Below are 27,340 nucleotides of genomic sequence, written 5' to 3'. Positions count from 1 at the left end.
AGTTTTACGCTTCCTGGTAGAAATGCTATCCGCAATTGGGAATCAAGTGTTTCCATTCAACAACATGCATGTGTAGGATCCTATGGAGATTTCTTTTAGTGAATTGATGCAACAGTATCGTCTTTTTTGACGAGTCAGTGGAAATGGGAACCTATTGTGGTAGCTCTACCAACTGTGTACGATGTGTAATGCCAACGCCAAGCAAAGCTTTCCCTGCAACATGAGATAGTAGAAAAGACAGTATATGCAGTCACAGGAAATGGGTGAAGGACAAGGATTTTGCTACTGCATTGCAACACATCTCCACATTATATACAGGTACTGCTGTCTGAAGGAGATCTGCATTCCTCAGAGTGCATTCAAGTCTGTCACCCAAATATTCTCTCTCTATAGTCGTTATTTTGTACCATCCAACAGAGAAAAACACTACAAACAATAAAAACTCAGCTATCATCCTTCATCTGACAAATGTCGTCTTTGTGCTGGCATCAAGCATCTGTGACGATCCTATTAAATATACAGGTACTATTCCATTGGAGCAGGTGACCAGTGATCGAAGTCACCTTCACAAACTAGTGTAAAGTGTGATCGCTTGTACTGTAGGAGGACCATTTCCCCCCATCGCAAGAGAGGGTTTCTGTTTTGTTGTTTGATACATTGTATTTTCTGCACATCTAAGCAGTGTATGACTACAGCTTTGTACACCGCCATAAATTCTGTTTCTTCCTCCACAACTTTGAGATCTGTGTCAGGTTCTAAACTGACACTAACTTCTATTGATCCAATGGGTCTCACAGAAAACTGGACATTGGATGGTATAAATTATGCTGCTGCTCCCATAACACACACACAGGATGACTGAAATAAAAGATGTGATGTTCCTTATCGACAAAAATGCGGAAGACATCACAATGTATAGAAACTAGAAGAGTTTTGTGGCATTGTAGAGCGTTTCCAAACAGCTGTCTGAAGGTGATTGATGACTTCAACATTTAAACTCATATTTCACAGTGACAGGATAGCAGATAGCTTGGAATTCCATTTTGACTGATTCCTCACATTGAAGTCATGTAGCCGTGGGATTAGCCGAGCAGTCTTAGGCGCTGCAGTCATGGACTGTGCAGCTGGTCCCGGCAAAGGTTCGAGTCCTCCCTTGGGCAACGGTGTGTGTTTTGTCCTTAGGATAATTTAGGTTAAGTAGTGTGTAAGCTTAGGGACTGATGAGCTTAGCAGTTAAGTCCCATAAGATTTCACACACATTTGAACTTTTTTTTTTTTTTTTTTTTGAAGTCATGTACGTGATCACTGTTTTGGTGCTAGCCATCCCTATAAGTGGTTGTCCCTCTACCAAGACTATTTATCTCAAACAAATGATGTCAGTCAATCAATATAATGTAATCAATAGTGTAACAGTGGACAGATAGGATGGAAAAGACACAATCGAGGTGCTGCAACAAGCATCAAAGTTGATAGTGTGACCAATCTGAGCAATTTTACCATTTTATTTTTCCATAATTTCAACACCAACCAATGACATGTCAGCATGTTTCCCCATTTCTGTATCATCATTAAATGACCCTTCCCCTACTTCGTGAGTACCATATACTAGATTGTAAATGTAGATAGATAACTGTGCTGCACATCTATTCATCATCAAGTGTGTTAGAGATTGAAAGACCTCCTGGATTGTCTTTGACCAACCCTCCCTGCAACACTGTCATCGATTTAATTGCAGCTGGCCAGACGTAGACCACTACATTCCACGTCTCATGAAAGAACAGAGCGAGCTGAGTTTTTAACTGCTGTTCCACACCAATATTCCTCAAGGCACCCATCCATGTGCACAAAATCTCTCCATACGCGCGCATGTTGAGGAGTTTAGCACCCGAAATCAGTGTGTAGTAGATATGAAAATGTTATGATGATATAACAGATGGTTAAGGAGAAGAAAGCTTGTGGTTTAATGCATGATGGATCTCCCGACAGACCGAGCTTTAAGCATTTGACATACATCACCGGGCCTACCAATTCTGAAGTGTTGTTCAAATTTCAGGGGTCAGTAGCAAGAAGGTACTGGTAAGGAATCAGACAAACACGTAGCAGCAGTGTTAGACATGTGAAATTACATGGCATGCTGCCACTAACTCCATAAACAAGACATCTGTCAAGCAGATGTGTACACGGGGATTTGCATTACCTCACAAACACCTGCCGCTAACTTTGAATCAACATAGTTATGAAACTGGAGACTCCATTTTATGCCCCAAGATGCGGCAGGGTGCCGAAATAGGATGGGCACGTTTCATCATCATCACACTTGAGTTGGAAGACCTCTGATTACTGTGGTATGGATAGGTTTGCTGTTAATGATCGCAGGTAGATAGTGCTTTAAGTCACAACAAAACACGCAGTTGTGTATGAGAAGAACACAGATTATACCACACAACTGACACACCCGACAGAACAAACGAAAAAATGATTAAATCTCGAAAATGCTCACCTGCTCCACTGGATCAATACCTCTACGTTTAATAGGATCGCCACATATGCTCGATGCCAGCACAAAAACGGTACTTGTTCTCGATATCTACATCGGAAAACAGGGATGCAGTAAAATCTTATCGAGTTCTCTGTCAGATGAATGACTTAGCTGAGTTTTTCCTGTTGTTGAGTTTTTTTCTGTTGGATGGTACAAAATAACGATGACCGAGAAAGAATGTTTGGGTGACAGATGTGATGCACCCTGAAGGATGCAGAACTCCTTCAGACTGCAGTACCTGTAAGTCGTTTTGAGACAAATTACAATGCAGTAGCAAAATCCACCATCTCCCAGTTCCTGTAACTTCAAGTACTGTCTTTTCTACTACCTCGCGCTGCAGCAGAAAGCTTCGCTTGGCGTTGGCCTTACACATCGTACAAAGTTGGTGCAGCTGCAACACTATGCTCCCATTTCCACTGAGTGGTCAAAAAAGACTATCCTGTTGCATTAAGACAGCTCACCCTGTTTCTCCACAGGTTGCAGAAGGTCTTAGATAGAGCACCCTCCGACTTGACTTCTGCTCAGTTCCGACTCAAAGGGGACCATCACATGGACAAAGCTGCAGTGGGGGGGGGGGGGGGGGGGGGAGTAGTGACTGAGAAACTAGTTACAAGATGCACAGGGATTGTCTAAAGCCACACTGGAATTTTACTGTAGCAGATAGGTTCGAAAGATATGAGATTAGCACCAATCTGATTAACCAGTGGCTGTAACCATTAAAAGACATTTCCATAGGATCCTACACAGGTATTGGTTGAATGGAAACATTTGATTCCAAATTACGGTCAGTATTTCTACCAGAAGGTGTAACACCATAGATCTGAAAACGCAGAGGATTTTCTACATTTCTTACCACCTCAACCCAGTGGTTTCCTTAAGTGATTCATTGTGTGGTACACCATCTACTGCATGTGATCGTTGTCAGTCAACCATCATCCTTCCTTGCCTATAACTGAGTGGATTTATTACAGAACGTGTGACATTCCTTTGGGATAGAATGCATTACAAATACTGTTTGTTAGCATGATAAGTATCTAGTGGCAGCATGAGGTAGTTGCAAATACCGGCTTAATACTAAGTTCCTTATCCAAGTCACTTTCTAAATTCGGTGGTTTTCTTACGAGCTTTCACCGTTGGCGAAGTGCAGGTGCACTTTCAGTCTGTTAATACACAGCCCGTGATCACTGTCTACATTCAGTGTCACAGTATTTGTGTGAAAGACCACTTCATTTGGAAGCAATACCATACCGGGATTTATAAAGCTTGTATAGTTTTTAACATGGATGTTGTTAGAGATATTTGTATGCACCTGTAGAACCAAGACCGCTTTTTAATGCAGGGCGACAGTAACGTAGGAACTGCGATCGCGTGTTTAACATCTGATGACTTGTATGAAGATTACATCTCTCTTACTACGACACAATGGTACCACTTGCGAGAAGAACAAATGAGGCCTATCCGTCCATCACCGAGCCGGCCGCGGTGGCCGTGCGGTTATAGGCGCTGCAGTCCGGAACCGCGGGACTGCTACGGTCGCAGGCTCGAATCCTGCCTCGGCCATGCATGTGTGTGATGTCCTTAGGTTAGTTAGGTTTAAGTAGTTCTAAGTTCTAGGGGACTGATGACCTAAGATGTTAAGTCCCATAGTGCTCAGAGCTATTTGAATCGTCCATCACCGATTTTCCCTCAGCTTTTGATATCGCCAGCATTTAGTTACTAGCGAAATGTTATACTTAGTAGGGCATGTGTGATAGATTCTCTGTGATCGGCGGCCTTATAAAGTATGTGACTGTGGAGAGTGTTACAGCAAGTGATGAGAAAATGATTATGTCGTCTCATAAGGGAAGGTATGGATTCGACGTGGAAAATTGCGATAACCGTAAGGGGAGTGAAAGATTTTTTTACGTGATAAATTACGTCCAGTCATAAGAATGATATAGATTTTCATATTTCCAGAGCCACAGCCGTCAGGAGAGGGTATTTCCGATACTTCGCTCGTTGTTGATTGTCATCAGATTGAGACTGCACTCGTAATGATTAATTGTAAGTGACTGGTTTCCTAGGATGTTTTGCCTGGTGTTCAGGGAGCGCATGGTAGCAGTAGTCTGTGAGCTGTCTGAAATAGACGGACTGGAGTACAAGAATGCAACTCACCCAACCGTGTTGCCCTTTAGTTGAGTGAACAGTAAACTAATACTCAGTATGTGTTGGGCAGCCTTCGTGATCACGTGTGTTCCTAGATAACAGAATGCAGCATGCCATTCTCAATGGAGAGAAGTCTTCCGAAGTAAAAGTGATTTCAGGTGTGCCGCAAGGGAGTGTCGTAGGACCGTTGCTATTCACAATATATATAAATGACCTTGTGGATAACATCGGAAGTTCACTGAGGCTTTTTGCGGATGATACTGTAGTATATCAAGAGGTTGTAACAATGGAAAATTGTACTGAAATGCAACGAATTGACGCATGGTGCAGGGAATGGCAGTTGACTCTCAATGTAGACAAGTGTAATGTGCAGCTAATAAATAGAAACAAAGATCCTTTATCATTTAGCTACAATATAACAGGTCAGCAACTGGAAGCAGTTAATTCCATAAATTATCTGGGAGTAGGCATTAAGAGTGATTTAAAATGGAATGACCATATAAAATTAACCGCCGGTAAAGTAGATGCCAGACTGAGATTCATTGGAAGAATCCTAAGGAAATGTAGTCCAAAAACAAAGGAAGTAGGTTACAGTACACTTGTTCGCCAACTACTTGTGTACTGCTCACCGGTGTGGGATCCGTATCAGATAGGGTTGATAGAAGAGATAGAGAAGATCCAACGGAGAGCAGCACGATTCGTTACAGGATCATTTAGTAATTGCGAAAGCGTTGCGGAGATGATAGATAAACTCCAGTGGAAGACTTTGCAAGTGAGATGCTCAGTAGCTCGGTACGGGCTTTTGTTGAAGTTTCGGGAATATACCTTCACCGAGGAGTCAAGCAGTATATTGCTCCCTCCTGCGTATATCTTGCGTGGAGACCATGAGGATAAAATCAGAGAGATTAGAGCCCACACAGAGGCATACGACAGTCTTTCTTTCCACAAACAATACAAGACTGGAATAGAAGGGAGAACTGATAGCGGTACTCAAGGTACCCTCCGCCACACACCATCAGGTGGCTTGCGGAGTATGGAAGTAGATGTGGATGTAGATGTTCTCCATGGAAATTTGAGAAGATGCAACATGGATGTGTGTTCGGGTGTTGGACAATTATTCCCTGTCATGTACATTGGCTGACTGCTTCTACTTATTTCCTGTCTTTATTTGTTTGATGAAACATCGATTGTGACGTGTGTTGTGTGCATCTAGATAGTGAAAACCAGGTAGAAGAGACGTTTGCTAGTTCTCTAGACGTGAGAAACACCTTAATTGACTTTTAAAGTACAAGAATGATTTTGAATATGTTATATCACTGACACAGGTATTCGTTAAAAAAATACGAGTGGAACTACCAGTTTTCTCTATTTTTTCGGGTTTTCGCGTAAAGATCTTCATAGATGAGTTTATAGTTACTCAGTGCCGCCTCGCTAAAGTTTCAGACTTCTAGAGATATAATTTCCACTCTTTATCTTCGGAATTATACTGTGCAAACGATCGTTAACATACTGCTATGTGGCTGATATCGATAACTATCGGTAAATGGTATGGCATGTGAAAATACTAATGTTTTTGTAATCCCAGGGTCTGGAGACGGCTGTAGAAAGCATGGCACTATGCAAGCAAGCAGGTCGGGGCCGGACCAGTAACGCCTTTGTGCCAGCGGGACCAGCCCAGCCTCTGTTCACCAGTTCGAAGAGTGATCACAGTTCGCTGAGGGCGCTCTGATCGCATATTAAGCAAGCGTGTGCGGAGGCAGTTGACTGGTGCCTATTGGCCGCGGTAAGTGACCGAGCCACCTCGCTGGAAAAATGTATTGGTGCGATAACTACATACGGTGCATGTGCTCATACGATACTGCAGTGCGTGTGTTATTCTGATTACGATTCAAAATTCCTTAGGACACGCGTGCATGTTCGAAGGAATAGGCACTATGGCGACTACAGCCGTTATGAAATACATTAAACATATTCGCAATTGCGAATAAGGACGACCATCAGCTATAGAATGGAATGACGACAATGAAAATTTGTGCCGGACGAAGACTCGGACCCAGATTTTCCGTTTATCGCGATCGATAAGCGGGAAATTTAATGCATGTGCTTATGTTTTTTGTGTGTTTGTGTGTGTGTGTGGGGGGGGAGGGGGGGGGGGGAATCTGTCTGTCCTTGCGGTATACATACGAGTGTCAGGCGGTTGATAGCTATATGCAGGATGCCGAAGTGATGATTTTGTATGGTGCAGGATACGAATTGTGTTTACTACATCCATATGGTATGTGATTAAATAGCCTGTTTGGAGATTAGTTTCACACTGAAAAATTCAAGCTTTGTTCAACAGTAGCAGAGCAGCGTAACTGAGAAAGCATCTTTGGCAGTAGTTTCTGTATTTCATGAGTAGACCTATTTTGCGGATTTAAGTGTCAGTGCAGTATGACCGCTGTATGTTTCTTTTAGATCTGTACAAATAGTTTTGCCACTGAAAGTCTCGTAATTTGTTCATCTGGAGGAAATGGCGGACAGTGCTCTGACACCAGCAGCAGCAGCTATTCGGCGGGTTCCAAATCGAAAAATTCAAACTTTCCTCGAGACTAGCAGAACAGTGTAATTGAGGTAGAGTCTTTGTGTGATTGTTTCCATATTTCATGATCTGCGGACCACTTTTGCAGGGGCCGGCCGCGGTGGTCTCGCGGTTCTAGGCGCGCAGTCTGGAACCGTGCGACTGCTACGGTCGCAGGTTCGAATCCTGCCTCGGGCATGGATGTGTGTGATGTCCTTAGGTTAGTTAGGTTTAAGTAGTTCTAAGTTCTAGGGGACTGATGACCACAGCTGTTAAGTCCCATAGTGCTCAGAGCCATTTGAACCATTTGAACCAACTTTTGCAGGGTTTAACATTCAGTGCAATATGACTGCGGTATATTTTCTTTTTATCTCGATCTGTACCAAATAGTCTTGCACTGAAAGTCACGTAATTTGGTTATCTGCAGAAAATGGCGGACAGTGCTCCCACAGTGGCAGCAACAGCAGTTTGGCAGGTAAGTTCAGTAAGAAACAGTCAGAAAGCTCCATTCACAAGAAGTTCCATGACATCAGAGAGTTACAGGACATCCTTTGTGAGGGCTTAGGAGCCTCTACAGGATGGTTCAAACAACACAGTGGCAAGGTATCTAAGGAAAGTTCTGAGAGTCACGTGATGTCTACTTCGTTTGAGTGTTCAGAGACCATTGAGGTATAGCGACGAACACCACACCATCTGTAAGACTCAGAAATTTCTCTCTCTCTCTCTCTCTCTCTCTCTCTCTCTCTCTCTCTATCTCTCTCTCTCTTTGGTAGTGTCTTCAAACAAGATGCGAAAACTCGAGAAGTGATGAGCGTCTTGTTTAGAGTTATAGAGATATTTATTTCGTCTTCCAAATATCGTCGTTTTGGCTTGTAAAATCAGGTATCTTGGCTGATATCGGTTTCAAGATTTGTTTCCCATAAAATTGTGTCAAGTGTCTCTGGGCTGTTTCACAGGCGTGCTGCGATCATTTTTCGAATCTGTGTTCAGGTGTGGTGGTGGTGGTGTTTATCCTCACAATAAAATGTGTATTTAGGTAGCAAATTATTTAAATATTCTTGCGACATCTGCAAAAGTTCTCTTTCTCTCTCTTTGAGCAGTGGTACATTTAGTTCCTGTGACATCGTCAAGTAATGTATATGACAGTATTCCACACATTGCTTAAACACCAGATTTAATAACTCCCGAAGCAGTTCATGTTCAACGACAAAGGGTATTTGTGCGCCAGGAATGGGAAGGAGGAAGGCTGTGGGTATTTCAAATGTGACAGGGTGTGCTTAGCATGCGGCCGCCCCTGCGGCTACCACGTGGTGGTGCCAGTAGCCCAGCACTTGGCTTCTCCTCCAGCAGACCAGAGACTCTGGGGTGAACACCTTGCCTATTGTGCTTCAGAAGACTGACCAAAGTTTTATCGAATGATCTACAATTACAGCACATGCATTTATCAGTATAAGCTACAAAGTATAACTTAGATCCATCCTGATGCATCTTCATTGTTTGATGAAGCTTATTCTTCTTCCTCATACATTCACCAAATATCATTGTTTTCCAAGCATCATGGAGGTGGCTATCAACACAGTCATCGGCTGCATGATTACAGCTACTATACCCGATAATTTTCTCTTTCTCCAGCACAGGAATATCATCCATTGAAAACATAATACACACAGTAAACAACTATGTCTATCTTCCCATTCCAGCAGCTAGATACAGATTGAACGAAATTCCCGTCACTTTTTCCCATACGGCCATCTGGGATTACATCACTGGAGAGGTGGGGGAGGGCCAATAAATCCCTCTGGTGGTGGCATTTTGAACTCTATCAGTTTGATTCTGGACCTCATGGTGAACACATCGGACGGAGCTACTGTCTGCTACAATTCAAATTGTTTAAATAAACAATACATACAAAATAAATACTATCCAATAGCCCAGCACAGACTGAGGCCTTTCCCACCAATTTCCAGATGGGCGAGGGGACAGGAGGGGGGCAGGTAAGGGGGGATGGCAGGAGGGAGGTGGAGTTAGGTTAGTGGAGGTAGCCCAAGCGACCTATTTTTTCGCCAAATTTGAATTTCTGGCAAAGATGTTACTGTGACATTTCCACATTCATGGCCACTGTCTTGGATCCGCCATCTTGAATAAATTTGGCAACAATACAACGTGGAGTGGTGCTCTGTTAGCCATACTACTTAGAACTTCTGTCACTCCAGAACTTCCCCCATCTACTAGGCATACAAGGAACACATACACACCTTGTTTTTCAGCCTTTTAATGTGTCAATGAAATAAATTAACTTTTCTTTTCCTGGAAACTGGTACACATATTTTGGTACTGTTCTTTTCTAATTTCTTTCAGGACTATCTGTTTACAAAATGACTCTAAACTAAAAAACGCGCCACTCTCACACCAGTAATCACAGGGATTTTACCTTTCGTGTTTGTGACCAACTTCGAACTTATGGATCATCCTCGGCTAATGCGTCCTTCTCCACCTGTTTAACTGAGGTCACACTTTGTGTATCCCTATTCCCCTATTGCAGCAACAGGTACTGCACAAATACGAGAGTTTTTTTCAGTCAAAAGCAATCCATTCATCTTTGTTTACAGGGCTGACTATTGCATGAACCCAAGGCTTTCCATGGCACTGCAAAACCGTCACAATCCCCGTAGGGGTGTGTGTCATGCTGCACCTAGATCCTCCAGGTCACCTTCAATACCTTACTCTAGGTTATTAGCCAAGCTGTTACCTTCTCCTCCTACTGCAGGTACCTGATCCTCTTCATCAAAATCTCTGTACAAAGCCCCTATGTTCTCTGTCACCTGGCAAAGCTTGGCACAAGATGCCAAACTGCTTACGACCTTGCATTCTGCGACCAGCTTTTTTCCCCTAGCATTTGGCTTGTACCCCTCCCACGAGGGTGACCTAGCATCAGGGTGTTTTTTTCTTCTATCTCAGTTTTCTGCTGATCTAGACTTAAAGTGTTTCCTACAAATCTGCTGCACTCTATTTTGCATTAAAACTGGTTGAGGCACTTGTCTTACTTCATGTAAGAAGTCAACCTGATTGCCAACCAGAACCTGCAATGTGATTTCTGGAGTTTTCTCCTTTTGTTAATTACTTTTCATCTTTTCCCAGTTCCCATTTTCTCTTCCCCATTACGATCTAATTCAAAACACACCATTTCCGGTTCTGCCTGAGGGGTACAAATCTTTCTTTCTCATTCCACAATGCTCTCATTTTAACTACATAATCTACCATTCCAGGGCAAAGCCTCATATGATACTTTGTTGGCTTCTCTGCTACAGTCACCTCAATTGAATACCAACCCATATTCATGATAAGTCTCTCCTCTAGCAGTTAACTTATGACAATTTCCACATTTGATAGAGATGACTCCACTTTTACTGTAACCTAAAGAGTATTAACACGAACTTAAACAGTAACAAAGTAAGAATTAATGAAAACTTATCTTTTGCTGTTCTATGCAGCTAACACAAAAAGTGAGAATGTAAAAACTACATGGATATTTGCTTTTAGGTAGCAGAAGGCACGAAAAAAATGGAAAATAAAAAGCACAATATTTTAACAACAATCTTAAACAGAAATCATAAAAACCCACTGTAATGCAACCAATTAACTAGAGTGTACATGCAGAAGAACATGGCCAATGGATGCGCAGCCGACAAGACAAGCATGGTGACAACAGTAGTGGTGGGGGTTGCAGGCAGGGGGTTGGCGCTCTGTAGGGAAATATCGAGCACTGCAGGTGAAGTGCCGTACTGAGTTGAAGCCAACACTCATATTTTTTGCAAATATTACATGGAACTGCTCCATGCCCACACTTGTGTGATGACCATCCAAAAATATTTGCTGACAACTCGGCTTTGGTTGGTATCTAAAAAGAATTTCGCTGAAAATGCAACTAAAGCATGGATTTATTTTCGTCTGATTTGTTAACTATTTGTACTTTCAGGGCGGCGTCAAGAGGGGCGAATTTTTAGTAAAACCTACATTTTTCTTGTTGCCATCGTAAAATTTTCTGCAGAGTTTACACAATGTCATCTCACTAACACGTTGTGCAGTCGCAGCTGCAGGGCAATTCTGAAACAATTTTACTAAGTGAAGAACTAAGGGCAAGTAAGGTCAATAACTCATAAAAAGCACATCCACGGCATAAAAATAAACGTGTAATATCTTCATTTACGTTGTTGCAAAACCTGCAGTATTTCTCATTTGACCAGTTCTCGATGGCCCTTAAAAATTACATTCTTTCATCGTAAAAGTCTGTAGAATAATGTGGTAGATAATGAAATGTCATATAATAACGCCATATGGCAAACTACTGCCCTCTTTGCTTGCTATCTTTGCCAAAAGTCTCGTTTCAGTAACTCAAACAGTTTATGAGATATGAGAAATGTTATAAAGATCACAAAAGAGTTAGCTACGTAAGATCAATTTTCTCGAGACTGGTGATAGATAGAGACTTCTACCCAAGTCTAAAGAAAAATTCGATAGGTTAGTTAAACTACACAAGTAGCAACATTTTATGTAAATATTCACCAACGCAAAATGATAGCAAACCCTACTTTTCATTACACACTTTTTCGAATTTCTCAGTGACTTACTGAAATGCAAATATCACAATAACTATGACCATTAACAAAATGATGGGCACTTCATCACGAAGTTTATAAATAAAGTAATGCAAAAATGAATTGCTTTATGTAATGAATTCTGTAAAATAGTTTGATAAAGGCCGCAGGGTGTACCCTTCGATTCTGTCATCACAGCCACCCAAAAGCGAGGAAACACTGTCAGCCTCCCCAATGAACAAACGAATGAGCTCGCACAGCACTTCTAACGAAATTTTCTCACTTCGCACCGGCTACCGTATCTTACACGGACCCTAACGACTAGATGGTAGGAGGATGTTAAGACTAAAATCTAACACGCCATAGATAGATATTCACTGGGTATAAGTTTCAAACCACAGAACACACGACTGAATGAAAACTAACAAATACAATATCTTTAACAGATATATTAAACAGACATTATGAAAAGCGGTGCAATATATGAGAGTCGTCCACAAAGTAAGTTCCATTTGGTTATATGAAAAAAACGTATACAGATACAGAAAAAATATTTATTGTACAAAAATCTACAATCGTTCAACTAATTTTCTACATAGCTTCCGAAATTTTGTAAGCACTTGTAGCGTGGTTCAAGTTTTTGTATGCCTTCTTCATAGAAGGTTGCCGCCTGTGTATTCAACCATGTGGTTCTTCAGTAACAATTTCACGAATTAGTGATCGTGAGATTTGCGGAACTTCCATAGCAAGGGTACTAGGTCTAAACTTACTGTTATGTTTAATCTTCCCTTCAATTGTGTGAACCAGTTCATCAGTAATCACAGACGGGCGTCCATTTCGTTCTTCACCGTGCACTTGATCTCGTCTTTCGCTGAACAGTCTGACCCATATTCTAACCATTGAATCACTCATAGCATTTTGTCCGTAAACCTCGCAGATTTGCCGATGAATTTCCTTTGGTTTAACTTTCTTTGCTTTTAGAAAACGAATCACAGATCTGATTTCACACGCGGCGGTATTTTCAATTACGGCTGACATTATAAGGAAACACAACAAAGCACAGGTCGGCAGCAGCGATCTGAAAATGGCGTACATGTCTTCTCCTTGAGTCAGAGTAACTGCCGCACATTCTCGGAACTGCGATCGTAGCGCTGTCGCAGATAGAAATAGAAACAGAACTTACTTTCTGGACGACCCTCGTATACAAAACTACAAGCAGTATTCCGCGACTGCTGACGCTGTTGTCAGAGCACTTGGAGAGTGTGACCTCCGCCACAACTGCCAACTAACTCAGGCAGCTCCGCAAACTAGTGATACCGGCCGGGGTGGCCGAGCGGTTCTAGGCGCTACAGTCTGGAACCGCGCGACCGCTATGGTCGCAGGTTTGAATCCTGCCTCGGGCATGGATTGTGTGATGTCCTTATGTTGGCTAGGTTCAAGTAGTTCTGTGTTCATGGGGACTGATGACCTCAGAAGTTAAGTCCCATAGTGCTCAGAGCCATTTGAACCAAACTAGTGATGATATGAAAATAGAGTTAGTAACATAAATAATATTTGAGTGATTTTTATGCCTCGATACCTGATGATGGACACTACTGATTCGATACGCAGCCCCAAAAATGTTATATAATAATGCTAACGACCCTAAAATAATAGGGACTGATGACCGTAGAAGTCTGGTCCCTACAATCCCACAAACCAACCAACCAACCAACCTAAAATAATTTGCCTGGTTGCATTACATACATACAGCCCTCCACAATTATACTAAGTATGGTACTGATTATCATAATATGTGACTTGGCTCTTTTGTAGTGTCACCCTGCAGACTGGTCCAACTAGTAATGCTGTTACTAACGGATTTGCAACATTATGATGAGACAGACAGACAATATATAAAGAAAGATTTACCAGACAGTGGTAGCAGGAGGAAAGTACTGATACTGTCCACTTTGAAAAAAATCCACAACAGTTTAATTGTGAATTTGTATTAAGGATGAGATGCTGAGACTCTATGAAACCAAAGAATAGAAGATCATCAAGTCCTGTGACTGTAGTTTAATTTATTCGCTTCACAGTTTCTGCAGGCTATCTTCAATGTTATGTGCAGACAAACATGTAATTAAACTATTCCCATAAGGCCGAATCTATATCTATCTCTGGTGAATTGCAAAAGATATTTCTCTGAATACTGAAATGTCCCCAGTAACTTCTTTAACATGGCGGTTGAAAACCGTTGCTGGTTTAGCACAAAATTTCATCACTGGCTGACGCAAGTAGCCTTAAAGAAAGGAAGCAGACGGAAGATAGCAGGGCATATTTTCGCTCGGTCCTACCCGCAAATTCTGATGACACAGTAGGGATCAGTGTCCAGACCTCAGAAAGGGACAAGTCACGCTATATCTAACTTTGCCAACCACTTCCGGGGCTGTAAAACACCTGACACCATTGAAGTACTGATGCTGACTGTGGCAGGGCCTGACTACAAACCACTTCCTTGTTCAACATGACGTGAAGTGATGGCTCGGCAAAACAGTGGTAAACCACCATAAATACTGCAAATTTCAGCTACACATTGTCTGTCAGCACCTGCAGCCAGCTATGAGAGGTACTCCAAGCCAGTTGTCGACCTGAAATGGGTCATCTAGCTACTGAAACTAGATGCTGCTTTCACAAGTTGAAGAATTATTGGCTGAATCTAGCCCCGATGCCTCCAGGAGTCGAACTGGTGTGTTCCACTGGGGACTTTTACAGATTTCAGGGTGCCAACCTGGAGGTCCATGTCTTGCATCTGGGTCTTTATAGCTGTCAAGCTGCAACCTGTCTTGTGTACACGCACTCTGCTACAGCAGGCTTACTGCTATAGACCACTGACGCTGCATCTGGCTCTGGAGTCCATTATTCAAGATATTGTGTTCGAATTCTTTCCACACTGTGAGTCACTCATCTGCACTAGCTGATGTGACCGACTTCTACACAGTCTGTCATAGCAGCACGCTGCCTTGCTGCCTGGGGCCTGCGCCAGGTTGCTGACAACATACTTTCGACTCAACAGCTGCCTGCTCGACGGGTTGACACTGTGTGCTTGTCGCTACATGAAGCTGCTTACTGAACTAAGCACCTTTCCTCGAATGAGACCAGCTTGCATCTCAGTGTACCGACAGCAGCCTGCCAACACTACAAATCTATATAACTGCTGTTTCTATGACTTACAATCAGACATCCATCTGGATAAGCACAAACCTGGCACCATATTAATCAACACTCAGCGCCTTCGCAACCTGCAAGGCATACCTGACCTCACCTGCCGTCCTGTTACTCTGTTATAGTGACGTTAAAAGTGGCGAATTGCTGACTACAGGAAGTAGAAATGGCCAGATGGATTTGGGACGACGACAGCCTTTACGTACAATATGAAGAACACAGTCGGTTGACTGCAGTGACTGTTTCAGTTTCTCGTCTTTTATGTTTCTTTTCCCTCCAAAAGTAATAGCCTAACGTCTAGAATACTGGATAATTTTTAAGGTTCAGGTTGTTAAGCTGCATGAGGACACATACTTGACTCAATGCAAAGAGAACACAAGAGAGATACGCAGGTATGCAAACAGTAAGGTGCATACCATGTATTTTGTTACGTCATAGTGCACCCTCAGCCCTAGTTACAAGTGGACGGTGTGGGTATTTTACTAACCAGCGTCCTGAATCCAGATTCTGATGATTAGGTACATGTACTAGCTGTAAAACACTGAGGAGACGAAAACCACGGGATAGCAATATGCACATACATGGAGGTAGTATCGCATACACAATGTATAAAAGGGCAGTGCATTGGTGGAGCTGTCATTTATACTAGGTGATCCATGTGAAAAAGTTTCCGACATGCTTATGGCCGCACGACGTGAATTAATAGACTTTGAATGCGGAATGGTATTCGGAGCTACATGCGTGGGACTTTCAGGTTCAGAAATCGTTAGAGAATTCAATACTCTGAGCTCCACGGGCATTACTTCTCACCAAGGACAATGCAGAGGTCGACGGTCTTCTTCACTTAACGATCGAGTGCGCAGCGTTTCAGTCCAGTTGTCAGTGCTAACAGACAAGCAACATTTCGTGACACAGAAATCAATGTGGGACGTACGACGATCACATACTAGGACAGTGCGACGACGTTCGGCGTTAAGGTCTACGGCAGCAGACGACCGACGCGAGCACCTTTGCTAACAGCACGACATTGCTTTTAGCGCTTCTCCTGGGTTCGTGACCATATCGGTTGGACCCTAGGCGACTGGAAGATCATGGTCTGGTCAGATGAGTCGCGCTTTCAGTTGGTAAGAGCTGATGATTGGGTTCGAGCGTGGCGCAGACCCCACGAAGCCATTGAGCCAAGTTGTCAAGAAGGCACTGTGCAAACTGGTGATGGCTCCATAATAGTATAGGCTATGTTTACATGGAACGGAGTGGGTCCTCTGGTTCATGTGAGCCAGTCATTGACTGGAAATGGTTATGTTCAGCTACTTAGAGACCATTTGCAGCCATTCTAGACTTCATGTTCCCAAACAACAATGGACTTTTTATGGATGATGGGCCTATGCAGTTGTTCGCGATTTGTTTGAAGAACATTCGGGACAATTCGAGCGAGTGAAATGGGCACCCAGATTGCCAGACATAATTCCCATGGAACATTTACGGGACATAATAGAGAGTTCAGTTCGTGCACAAAAACCTGCACCGGCAGCTGTTTCGTAATTACGGACGCAATACATGCAGCATGGCTCATTATTTCAACAGGGGACTTCCACCAACTTCTTGAGTTCATATCACGTCAGGGTGATGGATTACGCCAGGCAAAAGGAGGTCTGACATGATGTTAGGCGGTATCCCCTGATTTTACTGATATGCTTAGCTATACTTTTATATGTTACCATTTTATTTATTTGTTTCTCCTACTATTTTTCCTGTATGGGACAGAATGTAGAACAGAGGGGCGTACCGCCAAGGGGGATGTACAGTACTTATTCGATCAGGTAGCTCAGGTAAGAGTACATAATACTGAACCGTATAAGTAGTTAGATTCTGAAAAAGAGTACATGGCTTCGTCCAGTTTGACTGCTCCCATCTTAGATTCAGATACCGTTGGATTACTTAATCCTTTTTCGATCAAGACACGCGAGGCTGTATTAGCATTTACAGGTGACCTGTTGACAGCTGCAAAGCTGGGATTTTGGACAAATGACTGTTTGTTGAAGGTGACTGATTTGCGCTTGACGGGAGAAGCGAAAAACTGTGTTATGTGGCAAGAGCACCTAATGAATGCTCAGACATTCGACGAACACAAGAAAGGGCTGTTACAACGTTATAAGAGGCAGAATAGGTACATAACCAATTACATACCGTTAAATGGGTGTCTTAAAAGCAAAATGACTCTGTTGAGAATTTTGCAGATAGGATATGGAGGATCAACTGAATATTTATCAATTGATGGATAATGACGAAAGGAAAAGAATCATCCTGCAGAAAAGCGTAACGTAGGAAATTAGACACAATCTTGAGGGGACTGCCACCTGATGTGTCAAGAAAGATCTAAAGGACGTGGCTGACTCTACTGACATAGTCACAGCACTGGATGAAAGAGATGCAGAGACGAAAGTTCGTGGTAGAAGAAACATCTTCTCTACTGATGTAAAGTGCTAACATTTTAGACATTCATGTCACACGCGAAAAGAATATCACCGATCACACTATTATAAGTGTGTGAGAGGTGGGCATGGGAGAAGGATTGCAGAAGTAAGGAGTATAATGGAAAAGGGCGGAACGCACGGAATCAACTATTAAACAGCAATGAAGGGCCTCAGTTCCGCCCGAACGGCGCTCCTAGTAGGTTTTAATGCTATGGAAAGATATGCTGAGGTAGAATGTTCCTTGATTGGCGCAGTGGTTCGCAGGGGTCGTAGATTTTTAATAGACACCAAGTGTTCTCGTGTCTGTGGCGAGTATGGACCTATTGTGGAAGAAGCAGTTAAACCTTCCATGTTAGAGGTTACGTAAAGGGGGCGATAATGACGTAGATTTGGTGTTGTTAAGTTTTCAGGATGGAGCAAAGTCATTGTGTTAAAGCGTGGAAGTTTTGTCACAGTTATGGTACTGCATGATCCTAGTGTAGTTTTCCTATATAAGCATCATGCTAAAGTTGGCAGGAACGATGTTCCATATGGGGGAGGGAGGCTACTGTCAGCTACTTGCTGCTACAATATTTTTTCTATCATGAAAGACAAGCTAATTAAGCTACGTGCAAAGTAGCTAAGGCTACATTCGAATCAGTCTCCAGTGTACTGTAAGCTGCATTGGGTGTCCAATCATCTAAAATCTATCTACAACCAGCAATGGTAGAATTCATTAACCAGCAATTAAGCACTAGCCCATGTAGTGCACCTCGTGTCATAGTGCCAAAAAGTCTCCAGATCAGACCAACAAATAGTCCGTCTGCTGTGATTACAGTTGTCTCAATAAACGTGTGATAACAGATGTACATCCAGTACCATGTATCACGGAAAACGTGGACAACTTGGGACAATATGGATATTTTGCCACAATAAATCTGAGAAGTGAGTATCACCGACTGGAAGTAGTACTGGAGGATCAACTGAAAATTGCATTTACGGATCCTTGGGGTCGTTACCAATTTTGGTAAATGCCATCTTGTTTAAAAAATTACCCTTCCATGTTTCAGTAGTTATCAGATGGAGTTTTGAGATAGTGTACGGTGTATCTTGAGGATACAATTGCATTATTGTGTTCGCACAGCATATGAAGGAGAGTGTCAATGGTCGAGAGAAGTTTTTAAAATACTGTGTGCAGTGCACCTGACCTTTAGCATAGAGAAGTTCCATTTTGCACTAAAGGAAGTGAATTACTTGAGACATGCAATCAGCCAAGATGGATTAAGAACAGAGCCAAGGTTGGTGAAGAATGGATGAAGCTTTCCAACACCTTAAATGAATAGGGAATTACAGTCTTTTTTAGATTGGCCGATTTCTAAAGGAAACATGTAATACGATTTGCAGATACAGGACACTAGATTGTAAAACCGAGTTTGGAAAAGTAAAATAATTATGAACAACTTGTGTTAATCTTTCCAGGCTACAGAAAGGAGTTGATTTTGTCATGTGATGCTAGCAACATGTTGTGGATTGTGTTTTAAGTCAGGAATTGCAAGGTAAGAAACCTCCATTCACTTACACCTCATAGCAATGGAATAAAGTCGAAAAAAGCTATTGCCCCTCCAAATAAGAGATGTTTAATATATAGTGTGACATGTTTCTGCTGCTATTCTTAAGGACAAAAACATAAGGTATTGAAAGATTACACAGCATGCAGATGGTTGAAGAATTCATCAACTAGGATTGCACAAACTGAGTGGTTTTGACTTCAAAGTAATTCACAAACCCAGCAAGAAAGATGGTAACGCGAACGCGCTTGGCAGGAAAATTGGTGTGATGCAGACACTAGGTCATAGCTTTGAAGAGTGGAAGAGAATGCAAGCAGCTGATGCAGACTACAACCGTCTGCAACACAGCTGCAGTTCCCCCTTAAGGACGAGGTGTTTTGTAGGACAAGGAGTCTTGGACCTCATGTAAAAGTGCCTGTCACGCTATAGGAAGAAGTATTAAAGGAAGTGCATGATGAGACGTTATCTGGGCACGAGAAATGTAGAACCACAAACCGAAGTGTAGTTGAGTACTACTGGTGAAGAACACGTAAACAAGATGTATATATAAACTGTATGACAATGCACAACATACATATTTTATATATCAGTGGGTGTCACTGCGTTGATTAGCAGAATCTATTAAGCCTTCTGAAATGATCGGAATGGATATTTTGTGTAGGTTTAGCCAGATACTAGTGCAGAACCGCTTTGTTCTGTCTATACAGATCACTTATCTCCTTGTGCTTCAATGATCACTATTCCAAATCAGCAGGCCGAAATGATAGAACACGCGACGTTAAATAATTGGGTGATGAAGTTCAGCATTCTAGACACAATAATCACAGATCATGTCAACAACTTTATGGCGGAACTGATGAGACAGTTATGTCACTTGTTACATATTAACCGGCTAATAGGAAGTCCATTACATTCAGAGGCTAACTGAACAACAGAATGGGTGCATCAGACGATAGAAGAGATGCTAATCTGGTTCCTGAATAGTCATCATAACGCTTACTTGCCATTTGTGGTGGCAACTTATAATTCGAAGACCCATGAGAGCACATGCCTATCACCGTATGAGGTGGAGTATGGTCAAACTATGTCTTCGTCGTTTGAGGCATTCAAGCTAAGAGCCAAGTGTAAGATAGAATGATGAACCCATACGGAAGTTCGCGAGAACCTATGTCAGCAGTTCCCTCTCAGTGCCTGTGTGGGCACACTTTACTACTGCAGGTTTACCCCTGCAGGCCAACTGACGCCCAGTCATGCACTGGAATCACTGGTTCAAGTCAGTGACCTCGAGTGATTTCTGCACAGTCGCATATGTGCACCAGACAATGCCACCAACATCTGCTGACACGGTATTTCAGTGTCTGTGTTATTCCGAATTACGATGCAAAGTTCTTTCTGACACATAAGCATTTCCAACGGAAAAGGCACTGCAGCTACTACAGCCGCCACGAAATACACGAAATGTATTCGCAGTTGCGAATATGGACAACCATCAGCCGTATAACGGAATGGCGACGGTGGGAATTTGTGCCGGACTTGGACTCAAACCCGGATATCCCGCTTATCGCGAGCGATCGCCTTACTGTCTGGTTATCTGAGCACGACTCAGGCCAGACCCAAACTTCCATATTTCGGTAAATTTATGTCTACAACCTGTATTTGTACGTCCATTATGTATATTCCTGTACACGGAAGACATTTTATTGAAAGTCACTCGTCCGGTGTCGCCGGATAAATACGATATTGCAGTGCCTGTGTTATTCCGAATTACGATGTAATGTTCCTTGAGACATGCCTGCATGTCCGAAGGAGCAGGCACTGTTGCAGCTACAGCTTTCATCAAATGCATGAACTGCATTCTTAGTTTCGAATATGGACAACCATCTGCTGTAAAATGGAATGAGGACAATGAAAATTTGTGCCGGACCACGACTTGCATCCAGATTTCCCACTTATCGAAAAGCTTTGCGATAAGCGAGAAGTCCAGGTTCGACTCTCTATCCGGCACAGATTTTCACTGTCGTCATTCTATTATATCTACATCCACATCTACATCCATACTCTGCAAGCCACCTGACGGTGTGTGGCGGAGGGTACCCTGAGTACCTCTATCGGTTCTCCCTTCTATTCCAGTCTCGTATTGTTCGTGGAAAGAAGGATTGTCGGTATGCTTCTGTGTGGGCTCTAATCTCTCTGATTTTATCCTCATGGTCTCTTCACGAGATATACGTAGGAGGGAGCAATATAGTACTTGACTCTTCGGTGAAGGTATCTTCTCGAAACTTCAACAAAAGCCCGTACCGAGCTACTACGCGTTTCTCTTGCAGAGTCTTCCACTGGAGTTTACCTATCATCTCCGTAACGCTTTCGCGATTACTAAATGATCCTGTAACGAAGCGCGCTGCTCTCCGTTAGATCTTCTCTATCTCTTCTATCAACCCTATCTGGTACGGATCCCACACAGGTGAGCAGTATTCAAGCAGTGGGCGAACAAGCGTACTGTAACCTACTTCCTTTGTTTTTGGATTGCATTTCCTTACCATTCTTCCAATGAACCTCAGTCTGGCATCTGCTTTACCGACCATCAACTTTATATGATCATCCTAATGGGTACTCCCAGATAATTTATGGAATTAACTGCTTCCAGTTGCTGACCTGCTATATTGTAGCTAAATGATAAGGGATCTATCTTTCTGTGTATTCGCAGCACATTACACTTGTCTACATTGAGATTCAATTGCCATTCCCCGCACCATGCGTCAATTCGCTGCAGATCCTTCTACATTTCAGTACAATTTTCCAATGTTACAACCTCTCGATATACCACAGCATCATCCGCAAAAAGCCTCAATGAACTTCCGATGTCATCCACAAGGTCATTTATGTATATTGTGAATAGCAACGGTCCTACGACACTCCCCTGCGGCACACCTGAAATCACTCTTACTTCGGAAGACTTCTCTCCATTGAGAATGAAATGCTACGTTCTATTATCTAGGAACTCTTCAATCCAATCACACAACTGGTCTGATAGTCCATATGATCTTACTTTGTTCATTAAACGACTGTGGGGAACTGTATCGAACGCCTTGCGGAAGTCAAGAAACACGGCATCTACCTGGGAACCCGTGTCTATGGCCCTCTGAGTCTCGTGGACGAATAGCGCGAGCTGGGTTTCACACGACCGTCTTTTTCGAAACCCATGCTGATACCTACAGAGTAGATTTCTAGTCTCCAGAAAAGTCATTATACTCGAACATAATACGTGTTCCAAAATTCTACAACTGATCGACGTTAGAGATAGGTCTACAGTTCTGCACATCTGTTCGACGTCCCTTCTTGAAAACGGGGATGACCTGTGCCCTTTTCCAATCCTTTGGAACGCTACGCTCTTCTAGAGACCTACGGTACACCGCTGCAAGAAGGGGGGCAAGTTCCTTCGCGTACTCTGTGTAAAATCTAACTGGTATCCCATCAGGTCCAGCGACCTTTCCTCTTTTGAGCGATTTTAATTGTTTCTCTATCCTTCTGTCGTCTATTTCGATATCTACCATTCTGTCATGTGTGCGACAATCTAGAGAAGGAACTACAGTGCAGTCTTCCTCTGTGAAACAGCTTTGGAAAAAGACATTTAGTATTTCGGCCTTTAGTCTGTCATCCTCTGTTTCAGTACCATTTCGGTCACGGAGTGTCTGGACATTTTGTTTTGATCCACCTACCGCTTTGACATAAGACCAAAATTTCTTAGGATTTTCTGCCAAGTCAATACATAGAACTTTACTTTCAAATTCATTGAACGCTTCTCGCATAGCCCTCCTCACACTACATTTCGCTTCGCGTAATTTTTGTTTGTCTGCAAGGCTTTGGCTATGTTTATGTTTGCTGTGAAGTTCCATTTGCTTCCGCAGCAGTTTTTTAACTCGGTTGTTGTACCACGGTGGCTCTTTTCCATCTCTTACGATTTTGCTTGGCACATACTCATCTAACGCATATTGTACAATGGTTTTAAACTTTGTCCACTGATCCTCAACGCTATCTGTACTTGAGACAAAACTTTTGTGTTGAGCCGTCAGGTACTCTGTAATCTGCTTTTTGTCACTTTTGCTAAACAGAAAAATCTTCCTACCTTTTTTTAATATTTCTATTTGCGGCTGAAATCATCGATGCAGTAACAGCTTTATGATCGCTGATTGCCTGTTCTGCGTTAACTGTTTCAAATAGTTCGGGTCTGTTGGTCACCAGAAGGTCTAGTATGTTATCGCCACAGCTGATAGTTGCCGCATTCGTAACTACGTATACACATCATGAACTTCTGGCTGAGTCTGCCACAACAGTGTGACATCCGGAGTGTGATGCTGTGCTACTCCGACCAAGTGCTGACAATGTAGCTTCGTCAGGCTGCGGCTCGACGGGATGACACCACGCTCTGGCGTCTGCACGAGGCCTCCAGCTGGGCTAAGTGCGTTTCCCCACCTGGGAACAGCCCTGACTGCTGCGTGGCAGCACTAAAGCTGCTGCATACTCGTATTTCGCTTGGAATAAACGTTTTTATGTAACTCCCGTTTCTATGGCTTACTGTCGGACTTTCATCTGGCTTCATGAACCCACTACCCCACTAATCGATACTAAACCCACCATCCTGGAACCCAGTTACGCTAGAGAAGGGTTTTCCACACAAATGATTTTACAGAGGACGGTCCAAGCTATAATTAAATGTTCCCATTGGCAGTTCCTGTTATGGCAATAGTTTAATAACTGGCATGACTGCACTTGATGATGTAATCTAGACTTCAGGAATTAATTGTGAAATGAAAAAATTGAACCAAATCGGGAGTGATTGAACAACTTCCTTTTATTTAAGTATTGTTCACATAGAATCTGCACTTTGTATAGCGAATATCAGTGGTATGAAATGGAATAAACACACTGGGAAGCTAAACACAAGATAGATTTGTTAGGAGGATTATGGTAAACTACAGTGCACATGGTAAGGAGACCACATACAAGAAGTAATACGAGCCATTCACGAATACTGCTCAAATATGTGAATTTTTATCAAATATTTCTGGTCGCAGACGTCGGGAAAAATGTGGGCCGTGCTGTAGGTATTGTAACAGAAAGATATAACTCTGCATCTGTATTCCGCAAGCCACTATACAATGTGTGATAGAGGGTACTTTTGACACCACTATAATTTCGATCAAACTCCGTTCTATACGTGAATATTATGAGGGGAGGACGGCTGTTGGTAAATAACTATACGAGCTCTAATTCATATTTTCCCGCACTGGTCATTTCGAGCGACGTCTGTGGCTTCAAATGGTTCAAATGGCTCCGAGCACTATGGAACTTAACATCTGAGGTCATCAGTCCCCTAGAACTCAGAACTACTTAAACCTAACTAACGTAAGGACATCACACACATCCATGCCCGAGGCAGGATTCGAACCTGCAACCGTAGCGAGACGTCTGTGGGAAGAAGTAATATCTTGCCCGATACTTCTCAGAAAGTTCGCCCTCGCAATTAAAACTAAACCTCTGAGCGATGCATAATTCCTCTCTAGTAGCGCCTACCACTCGAGTTCGTTGAGCATCACCGTGTTTCTCTCGCGCTTACTAAACGATCTTGTGAGGAAACGCACCGTTTTTCTTTGGATCTTCTCTGTCTCTTCCATTAATTCAAACGAGTAAAGGTCGCAAACTGTCGAGCAGTGTCTAAGTATTTTAAGCTATTTCATTCGTGGATGAACTACTGTTCCTTAAGATTCTTCCAGTTAATCTCAGCCTGACATTTGCTTTCCTTAAATTTTTCCCTTTACTTCGATCCGCTCATTTATTTCAAGGCATTTTGTGGTTGTTACTATTACTAACTAGTGGGATGGGGAAGTAATACGACAGTGCTACTGAACAACCTTTCCAACATAACAGACGTCAGCTTTCGGTGTATATCTACATGAATACTCTGCAGTTCACACTTAAGTGTCTGGCAGAGGTTTCATCGAACGACTTAACACTATTTCTCTACCATTCCACTCTCTAACAGTGTGTGGCAGAAACGAGCACTTAAATCTTTCCGTGCGAGCTATGAGTTATTTTATTACAGTGATTGTTTCTTCCGATGTAAATGGGTGTCAACAAAATATTTTCGCATTCTGAGGAGACCGCTGCAGATTGAAATTTCGTGAAAAGCTCTCACCGCAACGAAAATAGTTTTTCTTTGATTCAAAGGTTCAAATGGCTCTGCTTATTTAAGTGGACATAATTTGCATTTATTTTTGGTGGGTTTGGGTTTTGCAATATTCAGTTGCGCTATAACGACTTTGTGGTCACTTATCCCTATATCCGTCACAATGTTCTCTATTTGCTCAAGATTTTCTCAGCCATTTACACTTCTAATGGGCTCCTGAACTAACCGGTCAAAAAAATATTCAGGGAGAACATCTCATACATTTTACGACGGTATTTTAGGCCCACCATCTGAGACTGCTACACTTGTGAATAACCAGCGAAAAGAAAGAAACAGCTGTATGGAATTGTATGCTAGGAGATGTGTGGTGTAATGCTTGTGTTGTTTGGCGATGAGAGATGGGAGAGGATGAAACCTGTTGCTTGCATGCAGCCTCTTTCTCTCGAGTAGCACCAAATGAGCCACAGAGATTAATGTTCCCATCTGGAGGACGATTCACCAGCAGCTGTGTCACTTACGCTCACTCCAAAATACAGTGCGAGACATTTGTAATTTAACCAGGCTGTCTGTATCTGAGAACACTGGCGATCAGAAGCTTTATGTCACCACTTTTCTTCACTCACCCTCAAAATACTGGCAGTGAAACTCTTCCATCACCAGGATTCGAATTAACTACCTGAGTTGAGTGCCACCACACCAGTGACCTTCGGAGTGGAGATGGATTGAGTTGTGCAAGAGTGAGTGGTGTGGGGTAGATAGCCCGAGGCACATAGTAGCCAGGTGGTGTTTGTTGTGATACTAGCTGGTGGTCTGGCAGTCACATACCTCAGTCCTTTGAAGTGTCGCTGTGAGTGCGGGCACATCTGAGGCAGGCGGCGGGTCACCACCCGCTTCGAGCAGCAGTACCCTCCAGGCAGGGTTCTCCGAGAGGCGGGCGGCCACTGCACACCCAGCGGACCCGGCGCCGACCACCACGAAGTCATACTCTGGTAGCGGATGCGCTGTGTCCAGGCACTGCGATCTGACAGCAGGCACTGAGCGTGTGCCAGTGTTGCCAACAACTGTGAGAAAAGCGCGCCAGCGGTACCGCCCAGGGTGCACGTGTCTGCCTCCTGCACCCACTGCGAGGCTGGTGCGGGTGCTGTCCACTGCATCTGGATCCGTACCCGGTTGCCTGCATACCGAAACCAGGAACTCAATTACCAATTACAACTACAGATTTCTTTCCTACTTAATCCCTTGAATAGACCTTGACTTGAAAGTGTCAGCATCACGTACTGCAAGGTGTTCATTGCTCTCTGTAAGTCGACCAAAAATTTTAAACAGGACATAAATATCAGGTCACGTACAAATTTGAAGTGTTTTGAGACATTACTTATATCTGATAGTCCTAAATAATCCTGTTTTCATAAAGTTTAATAAAATAATATATGAAAATGTTTGTGCAACTTCTTAACTTTGTACACTGAGGTGACAAATTTCTTTGGACACTTGTAATATTGTGCCAGATCTCCATATTCCTGGGGTAGTGCAGCAGCTCGACGTGGCAGGGACTGACAAGTTGTTGGAAGTCCCGTGCTAAATATATTGAGCCGTGCTGCCTCTATAGACGTCCATAAATGTGGAAGTGTTGCTGGTGCAGGATCTTGTGCATGAATTGATCCCTCGGTTATGTCCCATAAATTTTCGATGGATGGCCAAATCATTCGCTCGAATGGTCCAGAATGTTCTTCAAACCAATTACAAACAATTGCGGCCCGCTGATACAGCGCATTGTCAACCAACAAAAATCCATTGTTGTTCGGGAATATGAAGTCAATGAACGGCTGCAAATGTTCTCCAGGTAGCTGAATATAACCATTTCCAGTCAGTGATTGGTTCAGTGGGACCAGAGGACACAGTCCATTCCATGTAAACACAACCCACACCATTAAGGAGCCACCGTCAGCTTGCACAGCGCCTTATTGATAACTGTGGTCCATGTTTTCCTGGAGTCTGCACCACACTCGAATCCTACCATCAGTTCTTACCAAATGAAACTGGGACCCATCCGACCAGGCCACGGTTTTCCAATCATCTAGGATCCATCCAG

The 27,340-nt window shown here is 42.9% G+C and overlaps 1 protein-coding gene across 1 annotated transcript in view; it reads right to left on the bottom strand.

Annotated features, from left to right (window-relative positions):
* Window positions 1–27,340, bottom strand: part of LOC124741615 (glucose dehydrogenase [FAD, quinone]-like) — a 96,709-nt gene that overhangs the window by 18,060 nt on the left and 51,309 nt on the right. The window contains exon 2 of the mRNA XM_047248731.1: window positions 26,074–26,422. Within this exon, the coding sequence (XP_047104687.1) occupies window positions 26,074–26,422 (349 nt within the window). The remainder of the gene's footprint in view (window positions 1–26,073; window positions 26,423–27,340) is intronic.

This window comes from Schistocerca piceifrons, chromosome 1 (genome assembly GCF_021461385.2).
Source record: "Schistocerca piceifrons isolate TAMUIC-IGC-003096 chromosome 1, iqSchPice1.1, whole genome shotgun sequence".
Classification (NCBI taxonomy): domain Eukaryota; kingdom Metazoa; phylum Arthropoda; class Insecta; order Orthoptera; family Acrididae; genus Schistocerca; species Schistocerca piceifrons.
Note: the sequence above shows the minus strand (reverse complement) of the source record. Positions and strands in the feature narration are given on the sequence as shown.